We start from the raw sequence: 13,732 nt of genomic DNA on the forward strand, positions 1-13,732 counted from the left end.
TGTATTGCCATATATTCAGCAAATATATTTTTTTGAATGGAGTGAATGAATAAATAGACAGAATATCAAGAACAAAGGGAAGGAAGGAAGAAAATATGGGTTGTGATCAGAGAACATTATGATTGAAGCAAAGGGTATGAGGACAGGAACTAGTGGCAAATCCATCCATTTAATAAACATTTACTGAACACTTACTATGTTCAGAGGATACAGCAGCAACAAACAGACATGGTCCTGTTCTCATGGTATTTAGATTACGATGTATGGGAAATAATGCTGGAAATATAGGTTGGGGCTATTCTAGAGAACAAGAATATTATGAATGTTATGAGTAAGAAAAGATATAAATAAGAAAGAAACAAACTCTGAGCTGAGGGATGAACTTTTGGCATGAAGTCAAGAAGCAAGCTTATTGTAAAGACCATATTTTTAGTATGCTAAAAGTTAACCTAGTTAACTTACACCTAGTTAGAGAAATACTAGAGGCCTGATGCATGAAATTGGTGCATGAGTAGGGTCCCTAGGCCTGGCCGGCAACCAGGGCCGATCTGTGGGGCTACTGGCAGGGTGATCGGAGGCCCCCCGCTGGCACCCACCTTGGCCAGCCTGGGGCCTGAGGGCTGGGGGCAACTCCTGCATTGAGCATCTGCCCCCTGGTGGTCAGTGTGCATCATGGCAACCAGTCATTCCACCAGTAGTTCAGCCATTCAGTCGATTTGCATATTAGGCTTTTATTATATAGGATACAGAGCAAGTCAGGAAATAAAGAGCAAGGCTTCTGGACCAAGTGATAAGACATGTCCTGCAGAAAATACTTAGCAGTCTGTCTAAACAGGACTATAAACCTAAATACCAACAGAGGGATGTCTCGTTTATTCTGAGAATATAAATGAGTAGGCAGACTGTGTGCACTAGAGAATTCATGTTTCCTCTAAAAGAAGCAGCCACCCAGAGGTTTAGTTAACTTTTGCCAAGTGGAACATAAAAGCAATGTTGTCATTACCATCCCATTTTTAAAGAGAAGGCAGAAATCGATATATTTAATCTACCAATTTTTAAATATTGGCATTTTTTAATACATTAGCACCCTGCAAGCCAATCAAACACATGTGTGGCTGTGACTATTTGGAAGGCCACCATGTGTTTGACTGAATTACAATTTGCAAACTCTAACATAAACCTTTTTCACTTTGGTAAAACAAGAGATGACTAATAAAAAGGGTGGTGGGGGGGAGGGGCAACTTTATACCAACTATTTTTTCTGGTAGCATTGATTTAATTTGGAAAAACTCTACTTAAAGTTTTACTTTCCCCCAACCGTTCAGGAAGCCATTTTATTTATTTATTTTTACTGTTAATCCTCACCAGAGGATATTGAATTTTAGAGAGTGGAAGAGAAGGAGGGAAGAGAGAGAGAGAGAGAGAGAGAGAGAGAGAGAGAGAGAGAGAGAGAGAGAGAGAGAGAGAGAACCATTGATGTGAGAGAGACACATCAATTGGATGCCTCCCACATGTGCCCGACTGGGGCCAAAATCAAAGCTGCAACCCAGGTATGTGCCCTTGACCGGGAATCGAACACGTGACCCTTAGGTGTGTGGGTCAATGACACACTATCCACTGGCCACAGCAACCAGGGCTGCAAGTCTTTATTGTTGGCACTATTACAGATGTCGCTCATTTTCTCCCCCTTTGACCCTTCCACCCAAGCTTTCACTCCCTCTCTACTTATAGTTTTGAATAAATGGGGAAAATCATAGAGGACAAAATAGAGAAAAATTGAGACTTCCTACTTCCAAAAACACTATTAAAAACCAACATTATTAATACTTATTGACTACTAGTCTATGTATACAGTCCAAAGATCAAAGGAATGGTATTAAATGCTTGATATAAGGAAATAGACAAAAAATAGTTCAATTTTAGATAAATATTCTAAAATATCTAAACTGTCAAAATTATCTCCTAAAGGCCTATTTTTTTTAAAAAATATATTTTATTGATATTTTACAGAGAGGAAGGGAGAGGGATAGAGAGTTGGAAACATCGATGAGAGAGAAACATCGATCAGCTGCCTCCTGCACACCTCCTACTGGGGATGTGCCCGCAACCAAGGTACGTGCCCTTGACCGGAATCGAACCCGGGACCTTTCAGTCCACAGGCCGACGCTCTATCCACTGAGCCAAGCCGGTTTCGGCAAGGCCTATTTTTAGGCAAGCAAAATTGCTACTAATTTAATATTAATGTTTATGTCTAATATAATATTAACCAATAATCCTTACGATATATCAGTTACATTTGGATAAGCTGTGTGTACTAGTATATTTCATAGCAGAATGAGGTCTCTTCTATAAGCAATGGGGACAGTTCCCTTATGTTCTTTGCATGTAACAAGCAGTTTAACTTTATTATTTTAAATGACTATGGGACATTTACAGCTACAGCTTTAGTTTGATGACTAATAACAGGTCTTTCTATGATTTACAGAATGCCAAATTCTTGGTCAAGAATCTACCTCCCTACAGCAATATGGGAAAATCATATGTTTAAAGCAATCAACTTTATAAATTTATCAAAAATATTTGAGCCCAGCTGGCGTGCTCAGTGGTTGACCAAGAGGTCACGGGTTTGATTCCCAGTCTGGGTAATTGCCGGGGTTGCGGGCTCGATCCCCAGTATGGAGCATGTAGGAGGCAGCTGATTGATGATGTTTCTCTCTCATGGATGTTTCTATCTCTCCCTCTCCCTTCCTCTTTCTCTAAATTCAATAAAAACATAACTAAAATAAAATAACTAAACTGAACTAAAATATATATATTTAAAAGCAAAAATACTTAAAAAGTCTTGAACAACAAACTGAAAAACATCTGCCAAACACTGCATATTTTAACACACATGAATACCAGTATAATTGAAAATATTCTTCTTAAAAAGGTTGTCCATATTAGTACTTTTATAGCAGATAAATGGTTCCCTGCCTATACCCACACCTTCACTGAAGATTAGCACAGATTTATTTTTAAAATGCAATCAAATGCTACTGTACTCACGAAATTGCTTCCTCTCTGTTTTCTCCCCAGGAAAAGCAGTGACCAAACTGAGAATCAGCAAATTCATGAAGTCCCCCTGCAGCAGCAACACTGAAATAACCCCATACATTCTTATTGCTGCGGAAATTCAGTTCCTGAACTGTTCCTGAGCTGGGCTTAAAACCCTGTTAGAGAATGAAGAATGTGAGAGACCATGTTATATTTCCCAGGAAGAGGACATTTATATATTTACTGTTTAGGCTCTGTGGTAATTGCATATAAAAGCAGAAATGATGCACAAAAATCATAAAGGCTTGAGAGCCAACATCCAATGCTACTGAAGACTCTATAGTGACTATAGTAGGATGAAATGACCAGTGGAGCAGTGATCACTTCTTTGTCTGCTCTGATTAAACCTCTATAAATTCCCCCCTCCAAAGGAAGTCCCAAATATTTCAGAAGCATAGCCTTCAGGTACCATCTTCATATTAAAGTTCATAGGGGGAAAAGTGTAAACCTTTTAAGTGATGGGTTACCTCGTCTGGATTTTCACTAGTGATCCGAGCAGCAATAACATGGCCTCTTGGGCAAGGAACATGAGCAGAATTTTCAAAATCAATGGGAGCATCACCCCAGGGAGATACCCCATACATCATACGAATATCCTTGATTCTGTACAGAGGGATCCCCATGGCAATCTGAAAGATAATAAAACACATAGCACTCATTTTTCACAGTTACTTTCCTTAAAATGTGGAGGCTATAGATTACTTGTAAGATTTTTCATTTTAGTAGCCACCACCTAAAACATTCTATTTTTATAACCTGTGTTCTAAAATCAACAAAGAAGAAACTCTAAGTTACTAAAAATATGTCACTACACAATGTTAAATACTTTCCATTGCTACTAAAAAAGTCCCCAAGTTCCTAATGTAATAGACATGAGTTTCTCTCTATTATCATTTCTCCATCAATGGATCAGAATAAAAATATCCAAATGAAGTGTCAATATCAGTGGCTATCCAAGAAATTTAGACAGCTAAAAAGTTCATCTCATAATTATCCCCAGAAACCATTGTAAGAAATAAATAAGTAAATATTTAGTCCTTAATGGGAACTCAGAAGGGGTTTCCAATATGGGCAAAGAATATGTTAGATACAAATACTATCAAACTTCATCATTAGCTATTACTGCTTCCCATAACATTTGTTTTCTGGGATGAACAGATAAAATAATACTGACAGCTAGCACTTTAAACATTATAAAAACAAATGGGTGCTGCCACACTGTTGCCCAGAAAACCCCCGACCACCACTCTGATGTGGAACTGCTTCAATAGAGAACACTAGTAAAAGGAGTAGAGGCCAATTACAAAGTTGTAAAGTTTTCTATAATTAAAACAATTAAGTAAAGCATTTTTTTTTTAAGTTTCCTTCTAAAATGACAATTTTTACCAGATGTGTCTGGCTAAAAATATAAGGTGCTCTACCTCCAGGGAGCACACTCGTGCCATTACTTTCCCCCCTCCTCTCCTCACCGGCACATATCTAAAAAAAAATAAATAAAGTATGATAATATTCCTAGATTTGTACCACATAAGGAAAACCAATCCACACATCACAACCCATATAGCATGAACATTAGATGAGACTCGGATAGGAGGCACTCTTCTCTTATCAGACACAGGCTAAACCAGTTTTTCAGGCATCTGACATTTTCTAGGCAACTCTTGGAGCCTCGATCGGGGTGATTCACCTGGAGTTGTGCTGCAGGGAGATTCACATCAGCCACCATCTCTGTACAAGGGTGCTCCACCTGTAGCCGAGGGTTTAGTTCCAGAAAGTAGAAGCTGCCATCCTGGCTGTAGAGGTATTCCACAGTCCCCGCACTCACATAGCCAACCATTTTGGCAAGTTTCACCGCACACTCAAAGAAGAAAGATGGGAAAACATGAGTATTTCACCTTGTCCAGCTGCTTATCTATATAGCCTCTCCCTGACTCAAATATCTAGTGTTTATAAGAGCCATCAAAGGCTTTTATATACATTAGAGCAGTGGTCACCAACCTTTTGGACCTCACGGACCACCAGTGGTCCATGGACCACCGGTTGGCGACCGCTGCTCCAAAGGTTTCCTTAAACCAGTGGTCGCCAACCTTTTGGACCTCAAGGACCACAAGTGTTCTGCAAACCACCGGTTAACAACCGCTGCATTAGAGTGAATTTCACCCTCTGGTTATCACAGAAAATCATGGACATGAATGACAAACTCAATTCAGAGTTCAAGGAAAAGTGTTTTTCATCATTTGGGATCACAGGCAACCTCAACCCTATAGGTACACGCAGGAAAAAAAAACAGTGTGGCAGATTTTTCACTGTGCCCTGGTTTCTAGTATTCCTAACATTCTTCCTAAAACATGGTTGCCCATCTAGAGACTAGGTTTCTCAACCTCTCTTACACTTAGTGACTAAGTTTTGACCAAAGTAATGTCAGCATTGGTGAGTGATATACCTAATTCCTGAATCATGTTTTAAAAAGGAAGTGCTTGTTCTCTATTCTGGCTGTTCCACTTCATGACAGTACAAGCTAGTTTCAACCACACGGATGAGAATATACTAAGAATAGCAAAACAAAACAGAAGGAACCGGAATTCTAAGATGGCCTCGTGGAAAAGAACTTCCCGCCATCCTTGCAGAGCTCATCTCAACTTATGATGGGAAGAAAAAAATAAACTTCTATCTTATCTGAGTTGCATTTTTTGGATCTCTTTATTACAACAGCTTAACCTGCACCTTAATTACTACAGAAATGATTACGTTCAGGTAGAATCCTGCTATTTAAAAATATTAAAATGTGTTGTTGGCTTAGCAACAACACATAGGGTAATGGGTAGCTAGAGCAATATTTCAGACTGAAAGCTGGTGGCCTCCTTGTTAGGCATAACAAAACATTTGGTAAGTGGTGTCCTACAATAACTTCCGAGGTGGACAACACCCCAACTAAACCCTAAGAAAAATAGAAAGTCAGAATGTGAAAAATTCAACTACTTTTGTATCCCCAAACCAGAAAATTAGATTTTCACCGTAAAGCGCCAGTGTCAAAGATCAAATAAAAGAGAAAAAGTTACTATATCTAAAAATCTTGGGGTGGGGTTAGTCCTACCTGAAGCTGACTGGAAGAGAATAGTCCAGAAATATACTAAGTTTTAAAGGAATTGTAATTTTAAACAAACCACAAACCTGGGCTTCAAGAACCTGTGATAACTGGAATAATCTTTGTGGCCCCAATCCTGCCCCAGCAGGAAGTGAGCTGTGAAAGCTCTGCCAAAGAAAGTACAGTTTCCAAAGCCCAGTCGCAGAGAAAACAACACAAGGAATAACATTCTAGAGAACAAAGCCAGGTGCCTTAAGGAAGGACAGGCAAGGGATTTGCTTTGAGACCAGAACCAGGGGCATCCAGAGAGCTAATGAGGTATTATTACTCCACTACATGGCAGGAATTCATCAAAATTCCTGCCTAGAAGGATCTGATAACTGCTATGGACCAATGATTACTATATATTTTTCATTCCTCTTTTTTCCAAATGGGAGTTTATCCTGTTTCTATTCCACCACTGTATATTGGGTACATAGCGAAAAGCCACTTGTACATTTAATGGAGAGTTTCAGAGATATTGGACTTTGAGCTGTCTTCTTTGGGGAAAAGGCTAAGTATGTTCTAAAAATGAGAAAAAGGGCATGAAAGGATAATGGGTAGCCAGAGGATCAGACTCAGGCACAGATTATTAACTGCTAATCCAGTAATTTTCTCCCTCATCCATTTAAGTAATAAAATCTCTCCTAAATTGCAACTAGGAATATGGCCACCCAGTTGATGACTACAATTCCTAACATCCCTTACAGCTATGTGTGATTGTACAACTGAATTTGTCCAATGGAATGTGAGCAAAAGTAACTGGTGGGACTTCTAGATCATATCTTTATATGCTTGCCCTCCGCTGTCTTCTTCCCTACTCCCCAGGCTACAATGTTGGACATACTCTTGTGAGCTAGCTTTATCATGAAGATGATAACACCCTAGAACAAAAGTGGGCAAACTTTTTTGGGAAAAGGTCAGATAACAATTATTTTCAGCTTTGTGGGCCATATAGTCTCTGTCACAACTACTCAACTCTGTCACTGCAGTGATAAAGCAACCATAGATAATACATAAATAAATTAGTATGGGTGTATTCCAATAAAATTTTCCTTGCAAAAGCAGGTGGCAGGTTGGATTTGTCTTGCGAACTGTAGTTTGCTGATCCCTCTCCTAGTGAATGGAAGAGCAATAAACCTAGGTCTCTGGCACCAGCTCATCTAGAACTAAGATGACAGAGAAATAGAACTTATACCGTGTTTAAACCACAGTATTTTGAGATCCTCTTACACCAGTTAAATAATGTCTTAACATGTGCATGCATTCATACATACACACACACACACACACACACACACGTCAGGATAAACTTTCACATATTTAGCTTGTTTGGAATTCAGGAGAAAAAAGATAAAAATATATCTCCGATAAGATGAAGACTTGAGATAGAGGAACCAAGATGGCAGCACAGGTAAACACCTGAACTTGCTGTCTCGCACAACCACATCAAAACTACAACTAAAAGAAAAAACGGGTATCATCCAGAACCACAGGAAGGCTGGCTGAGTGGAAGTTCTATAATAAGAAGGAAAGAGAAAAGTGCATCTAGACTGGTAGGAGGTGCAGAGGTGCAGAAGATATGGAGGCGCGCGCAGAAACAGGCTGGCAACCGGGTACACTGTGGTCTTTTTCAATCGGGAGGGAAATATAAACTCCCGACTGCTCTGAATTCCAGTACCGGGCGAGACTCTGGGGACCCAGACTCATACAGGGAGAAACTGGACTGTCTGGCCTCAGGCCGGAACACGAGGACGGCTTTCTCTCAGAGGTGGTCGCAGCGTTCATTGTTCCTGCATGGGGCCACGGGACACAGAGACCCAGGGACCTATCCGGGGCAGGGCCAATGGGCAACCATTGCTGTTTGCACCGCCCCATGACTCCCTGAGACCACGCCCCACCCAATTTACAACCCCACCCAAGCTGTGCGCAGAGGTGTTTGCATATGAATGGCCTGGCCTTTTGCAACCTAACCTAACAAAGTGCAGCTGGGTCAAAGAACCCCAGAGCTTCCAAAAGAAAGCCTAAGGCTCATCAGCAGCCTGCATTGCTTCACAGTTGTGCCTCATCTGGGCACCTCTAAACCCCAAATTAAGAGGAGTAATCTGCAGATCTCTTTGTAGCTCCTGCTGAGTGGCCTCAGGCAGCGGTTGACTTTGCACCTCCTTGGAGATCCAAGAACCAGTCACCCAGTGGCCAAAGTGAGACCACACCAGATTACAACTCTTCAGATCCATGAGACACACTCGGGGGCATACTCAGTGAGCACCAAAGCCCCATTAAAGCAAGTCCTGCCCCATAAGGGTGTTTCCAGCACAGTAGTTCTCCCATTGTAGACACAACTGGTCCTCACAGCCAACTGGTCTGGAGGTCAATTCCTCCCACTGATACCACCAGCAATCAAGGCTTAACTACAAGACTGTGCACACAGCCCACAAAGGGGTACACCAAGAACATCCACCTCCGGTGACTGGGGAGGCTGAGCCACTGGGCCCTATAGGACACCTAGTGTACAAAGCCACTCTATCAACACAGGGAAGCAGCCAAAATGCGAAGACAAAGAAACAGGTCACAAATGAAAGAAATGGAGGAAAGCAAACAACTGGATATAGATTTCAAAACCACGGTTATAAGGTTTTTCAAGAATTTTCTAGAAAAGGTCGATAAATTTAGTGAGACCCTCGAGGATATGAAAAAGGACCAACTAGGAATTAAGCATACACTGACTGAAATAAAAAATAGTATACAGAGATCCAACAGCAGACTAGAGGATCCCAAGAATCAAGTCAAAGATTTGAAATACAAAGAAGCAAAAAACACCCAACCGGAAAAACAAAAAAGAAAAAAGAATCCAAAAATATAAAGATAGTGTAAGGAGCCTCTGGGACAACTTCAAGCATACCAACACCCAAATTATGGGGGTGCCAGAAGAAGAGAGAGACCAAGATATTGAAAACCTATTGGAAGAAATAATGACAGAAAACTTCCCCTATCTGGTGAAAGAAATAGACCTACAAGTCCAGGAAGCACAGAGAACCCCAAACAAGAGGAATCCAAAGAGGACCACACCAAGATACATCATAACTAAAATGCCAAGAGCAAAAGACAAAGAGAGAATCTTAAAAGCAGCAAGAGAAAAACAGTTAAGTTACCTACAAGGGAGTACCCATACGACTGTCAGCTGATTTCTCAACAGAAACTATGCAGGCCAGAAGGGAGTGGCAAGAAATATTCAAAGTGATGAATAGCAAGAACTACAACCAAGATTACTCTACCCAGCAAAGCTATTATTTAGAATTGAAGGTCAGATAAAGAGCTTCACAGATAAGAAAAGCTAAAGGAGTTCATCACCACCAAACCAGTATTATATGAAATGCTGAAGGGTATTCTTTAAGAAGAGGAAGATAAAAATTATGAACAACAAAGTGACAACAAATACATATCTATCAACAAGTGAATCTAAAAATCGAGTGAATAAAAAATATGATGAACAGAATAAACTGGTGAATATAATAGAATCAGGGGCATAGAAAGGGAGTGGACTGACAATTCTCAGAGGAAAGGGGTGTTGGGGGTGCAGGAAGAGACTGGACAAAAATCAAACACCTATAGATGAGGACAATGGGGGGGGCGGGGTAAGGGCATGGGGTGGGGTGGGAACTGGGTGGAGGGGAGCTATGGAGAGGAAAAAGAAGAACAACTGTAATTATCTGAACAATAAAGACTTACTTAAAAAAAAAAAAAAAAAAAAAAAGATGAAGACTGAGTTACAGTTCCAGAAATTAGACCCCTAAACTATAACTATTTCCAAGGGACCCTGCAAGATGCTGAGAGATTCTTTTCTATACAAAAATATAGAATATATAAAGATACTTAGAGGACCTTTAAAGAAAAAGTGAATTTGAATAAATTTGTCCTAGGACTCAACAATAATCAGTCTAAAAAATGAACTATCTGCTTATCAAGAGCTTGTTAAAAAAATCAAATTATAAGATTAAAAAATCCCAAAACATTTCTTTATTCCTACTCAAAATAGTACACTGATTTTTTTTTTCAAAAGGGTTAACTAATTTAGAGCTTGAAGTTTCATTAGCAGCTTTCCTAGAGGGAGACAGAAGAATTATTTCCACTGGATAAAAATATTAACTTATCAATTATCCAGAATCCATGCAAGAAATTCTACTATTCTCAGATAGATATTGAATTGAATGAGTATAGTTCTGTGTGAGAAAACACAAATTAGACTTTTTCACATTAATACCTGTTCCATATGTTCGAATACTGCTGGAGTAGCAATAGCAGCAGGTGCTTCTTCAATAATCTTCTGATGCCTACGCTGTACAGAGCAATCACGACCAAACAAAGAGATAGCATTGCCATACTGATCTGCTAAGATCTGCACCTCCAGATGACGAGATTGTTTGGCTAGTCTCATCACAAATATAGGAGATCCGGGGACTTCAGCTTGAACCTGTATTAGAAAAGAAAACAATTTTTTACTGGTAAGCATTTTTTCTATCCTGATAAATTGCTTTAGTTTCAACAGGCAGATGCCTAGAAGTGTCAGGGACCACGTTAATCAGTAGGAATACAAAAATGAATAAACTAAAGTTCATGTCCTCATCTTTTCAAGAGACTACATTCTTAATTATATGATCAACCAGAGGCCCGGTGCACAAATTTGTGCACAGGTGGGGTCTGGCGGCCCAGGGGGTGAGGGGGTGGGGAGGGAATGCAGGAGGTTGGCTGGCCGGCCTCACCCCCCTATTGGGGTGGGAGGGCCCAATTGGGGTCAGGGCCGGCCAGGAGGAGGGGCCACAGGCCAGCCTGGCCCCTGGTCAAACTCCCTGTGAGTCGAAATCCCGCCCGAGGGGACAATTTACATATTAGCCTTTTATTATATAGGGTATTAATTGATAAATATGAAAACATATGAACACCCAGTGTATTACAAGGGTAAAGAACAAAATATTTTGAAAACACACACACATACACACACACACACACACACACACACACACAAATTCCACAAAAGGGAAAGTACTATCATCAATTCCAAACAGCTAAACGTACAACTTCCTCCAGACTAGATGCTCTCTTGGTTCACATTACAGAATATACAGTATTGTTATAGTCAAAGACCTTTCATCTGCAATTTTGAAGCATATTGTCACTGGATACAGAATTCTGTACTGGCAATTATTTTCTTTCAATATTTTAAAGACATCCCAGTATTTTCTGGCTTCTATTGTTTCTACTGAGATGTCAGGTATCAATCGTATTGTTACTCCTTTGAAACTAATCTTTTTTTCCAGATGCTTTAAGATTTTCTTTTTCATTCTCTCTTTTTATTGGAATGAAGTGGCAGATTTGCTCAGATAAGCTTAAATGTAGTTTTCTCTGTATTTGTTATACAGGTCTCATAGTGTTTTCTGAATCTGTGCTTAGTATCTTATAATACTATCAACAATAAAAAATAAAAATAAAAAATATATTTTTAATTAACATGCTTTTTATTTTGCTAAGAGCGAAAGGCCTTTTCTTTAGACTCCATAAGGCACTGAAATATCTATGAAATTGGAATTATTATAGAAGGCATGTAAAGAAAAAGACAAGTAATATTCAAATTTTGACATTCAAAATAAGGTAATGTAGCAAAATAATATCTTTATCACCTTCTTTATTGAGTATATCAAATCATGGGAGCCCCAGTTCATAAACTTTTTCTCTTTCGCCCATGATAAGAAAGCAATAAATTTGCTACTGAATGACATTTTAAAAAAAAAAAAAGGAGGGCAAATAAAAGGTGGCCAGAGAAAAATAAGAAAAAGTGGGGAGCTAGCAGAGTGGAAAGGCCAGAATGTGTCCCAATTTGCCTTTTCCTGACACTTTTTTCTGGGTATTAATAGGAGAAAAAGAGTGAGTCAATTATGTGAGGGTAACTCTGAGGAAAGGGAAAAAGAGACTCCTATCTCCCAATTCTCTAGGATTCTAAAAAAAGAACACATCTGGCTTTCACAACCAACCTGTAGTTTTGCCACATCAAATTAGCTAATCAGATGGGTAGTCAGAAAGAGACCCTAGGTTAGCTTTTCTGAGCCATTCTCAGTTCTCACAGAACATGAGCCTGCCATAAGATTCCTGTGCCCTGGTACAGTGGCCATGCAGCACAGGCTAGGATGTAGACTGCTGGGCTAGCAGGGTAGAAACTCAGGAACCCACAGTCACTTTGAATTAAAGTAAAGTCAATCAGAGAGTCTGGGCCTGACCAAGCCAAGAGCATCCCGATCAGGAGTTAACCACACCATATACGTTGTAACACCAGAAGAAGAGGAACACAAAAATATAGAAAGGCATGGACTCTTCCTTTTCACAGAAAGTTCTATGAGCCACCATACAGGGAAGAGCTATCTGAAAAAACTGAGGACGTTTATATAATAGAAAATAACTCTATTTTTTGGACTTACAAATTCTAGCATGAGTTAAATCACATATCACTGATATACATGTTAATTCAAACAAAAACAACTTGTACTCTACCTGTCTGAAGAGGTTAGGGAAGTCATCTGCATTATTGACCTTTCTGATTCCCTTTCCTCCTCCTCCTTCTGAGGCCTTGATCATTACTGGATACCCAACTTCCTCTGCTGCCTTTCAAAAGAAAGAGAAAAATGGTATAAGAATGGTATTAGTAGGGAAAAAGAAATTGGCATAGTCTCCCTTTAAGAATGCTATTATTTGATAGGCCTATATGTAGTAAAAGAGAAAGATCTTGAAGATATACTATTAAGTAAAAGAATAGGACAATATTTGTAATTCTCTTGGTTGAACCAAGAGAAATTGCCTTTATGTTTAAGTATGATTGCATACACATTCATATGCCCACATATTTTTTAATCCTCACCTGAGGATTTTATTAAATTTTAGAGAAAGAGGGAGAGGGAGAAACATTGATGTAAGAGAGGAACTTCAATCAGCTAAGGCAAAAAGTAAACTGGGGGAAAAGTTAACCAAAAGTTCAAAATAAACAAGTCATTCCTTTATCAAGACATTCCAATCTTTTAAGTTTAGTATAGCAATATCTAAACAATGTGTCACCAGAAAAAAACACCACTTCAAATTTTAATCTGTGTCACTAGATTAAGCATGAAAATCTTTCTCTCATAATCTCATCTTTTCTAAAATTCACTTAACTTTATTCACTTCTATTTTTATAAACAGTTAGCATGATGAACTCAATCACTGAGTTATAAGGTTATAAGTGATTAAAGAGACAACCACAAATACAAAAAAGAGATAAAAGGTAGGATAGCCCACATAATGTCAGTATGTAAGAAGGTAGACCTTTAAAAAATAAATGCTCTAGGCACAGGTCATGCATTTAAAATATGCTATAAGAATCTTAATGCCATGAGGAAAACGCTTATATACAATATTAAGTAAGGAAAAAACAAGCATATTAAAATATATACAGCAAGACTTAATTTTATAATTATCAATAATTATGAAAAT

At 39.1% G+C, this 13,732-nt stretch overlaps 1 protein-coding gene across 8 annotated transcripts in view; it reads right to left on the bottom strand.

Annotated features, from left to right (window-relative positions):
- Window positions 1–13,732, bottom strand: part of ACACA (acetyl-CoA carboxylase alpha) — a 249,999-nt gene that overhangs the window by 154,378 nt on the left and 81,889 nt on the right. For all 8 annotated transcript variants that reach the window (XM_080677837.1, XM_080677835.1, XM_080677836.1 and 5 more), the window contains 5 exons: window positions 12,761–12,871; window positions 10,482–10,691; window positions 4,784–4,954; window positions 3,564–3,725; window positions 3,049–3,212 (listed from right to left, as the gene is read on the bottom strand). In XM_080677837.1, coding sequence (XP_080533963.1) covers window positions 3,049–3,212; window positions 3,564–3,725; window positions 4,784–4,954; window positions 10,482–10,691; window positions 12,761–12,871 — 818 coding nt within the window. The remainder of the gene's footprint in view (window positions 1–3,048; window positions 3,213–3,563; window positions 3,726–4,783; window positions 4,955–10,481; window positions 10,692–12,760; window positions 12,872–13,732) is intronic.

This window comes from Plecotus auritus (assembly GCF_963455305.1).
Source record: "Plecotus auritus genome assembly, chromosome: 7".
Taxonomy (NCBI): domain Eukaryota; kingdom Metazoa; phylum Chordata; class Mammalia; order Chiroptera; family Vespertilionidae; genus Plecotus; species Plecotus auritus.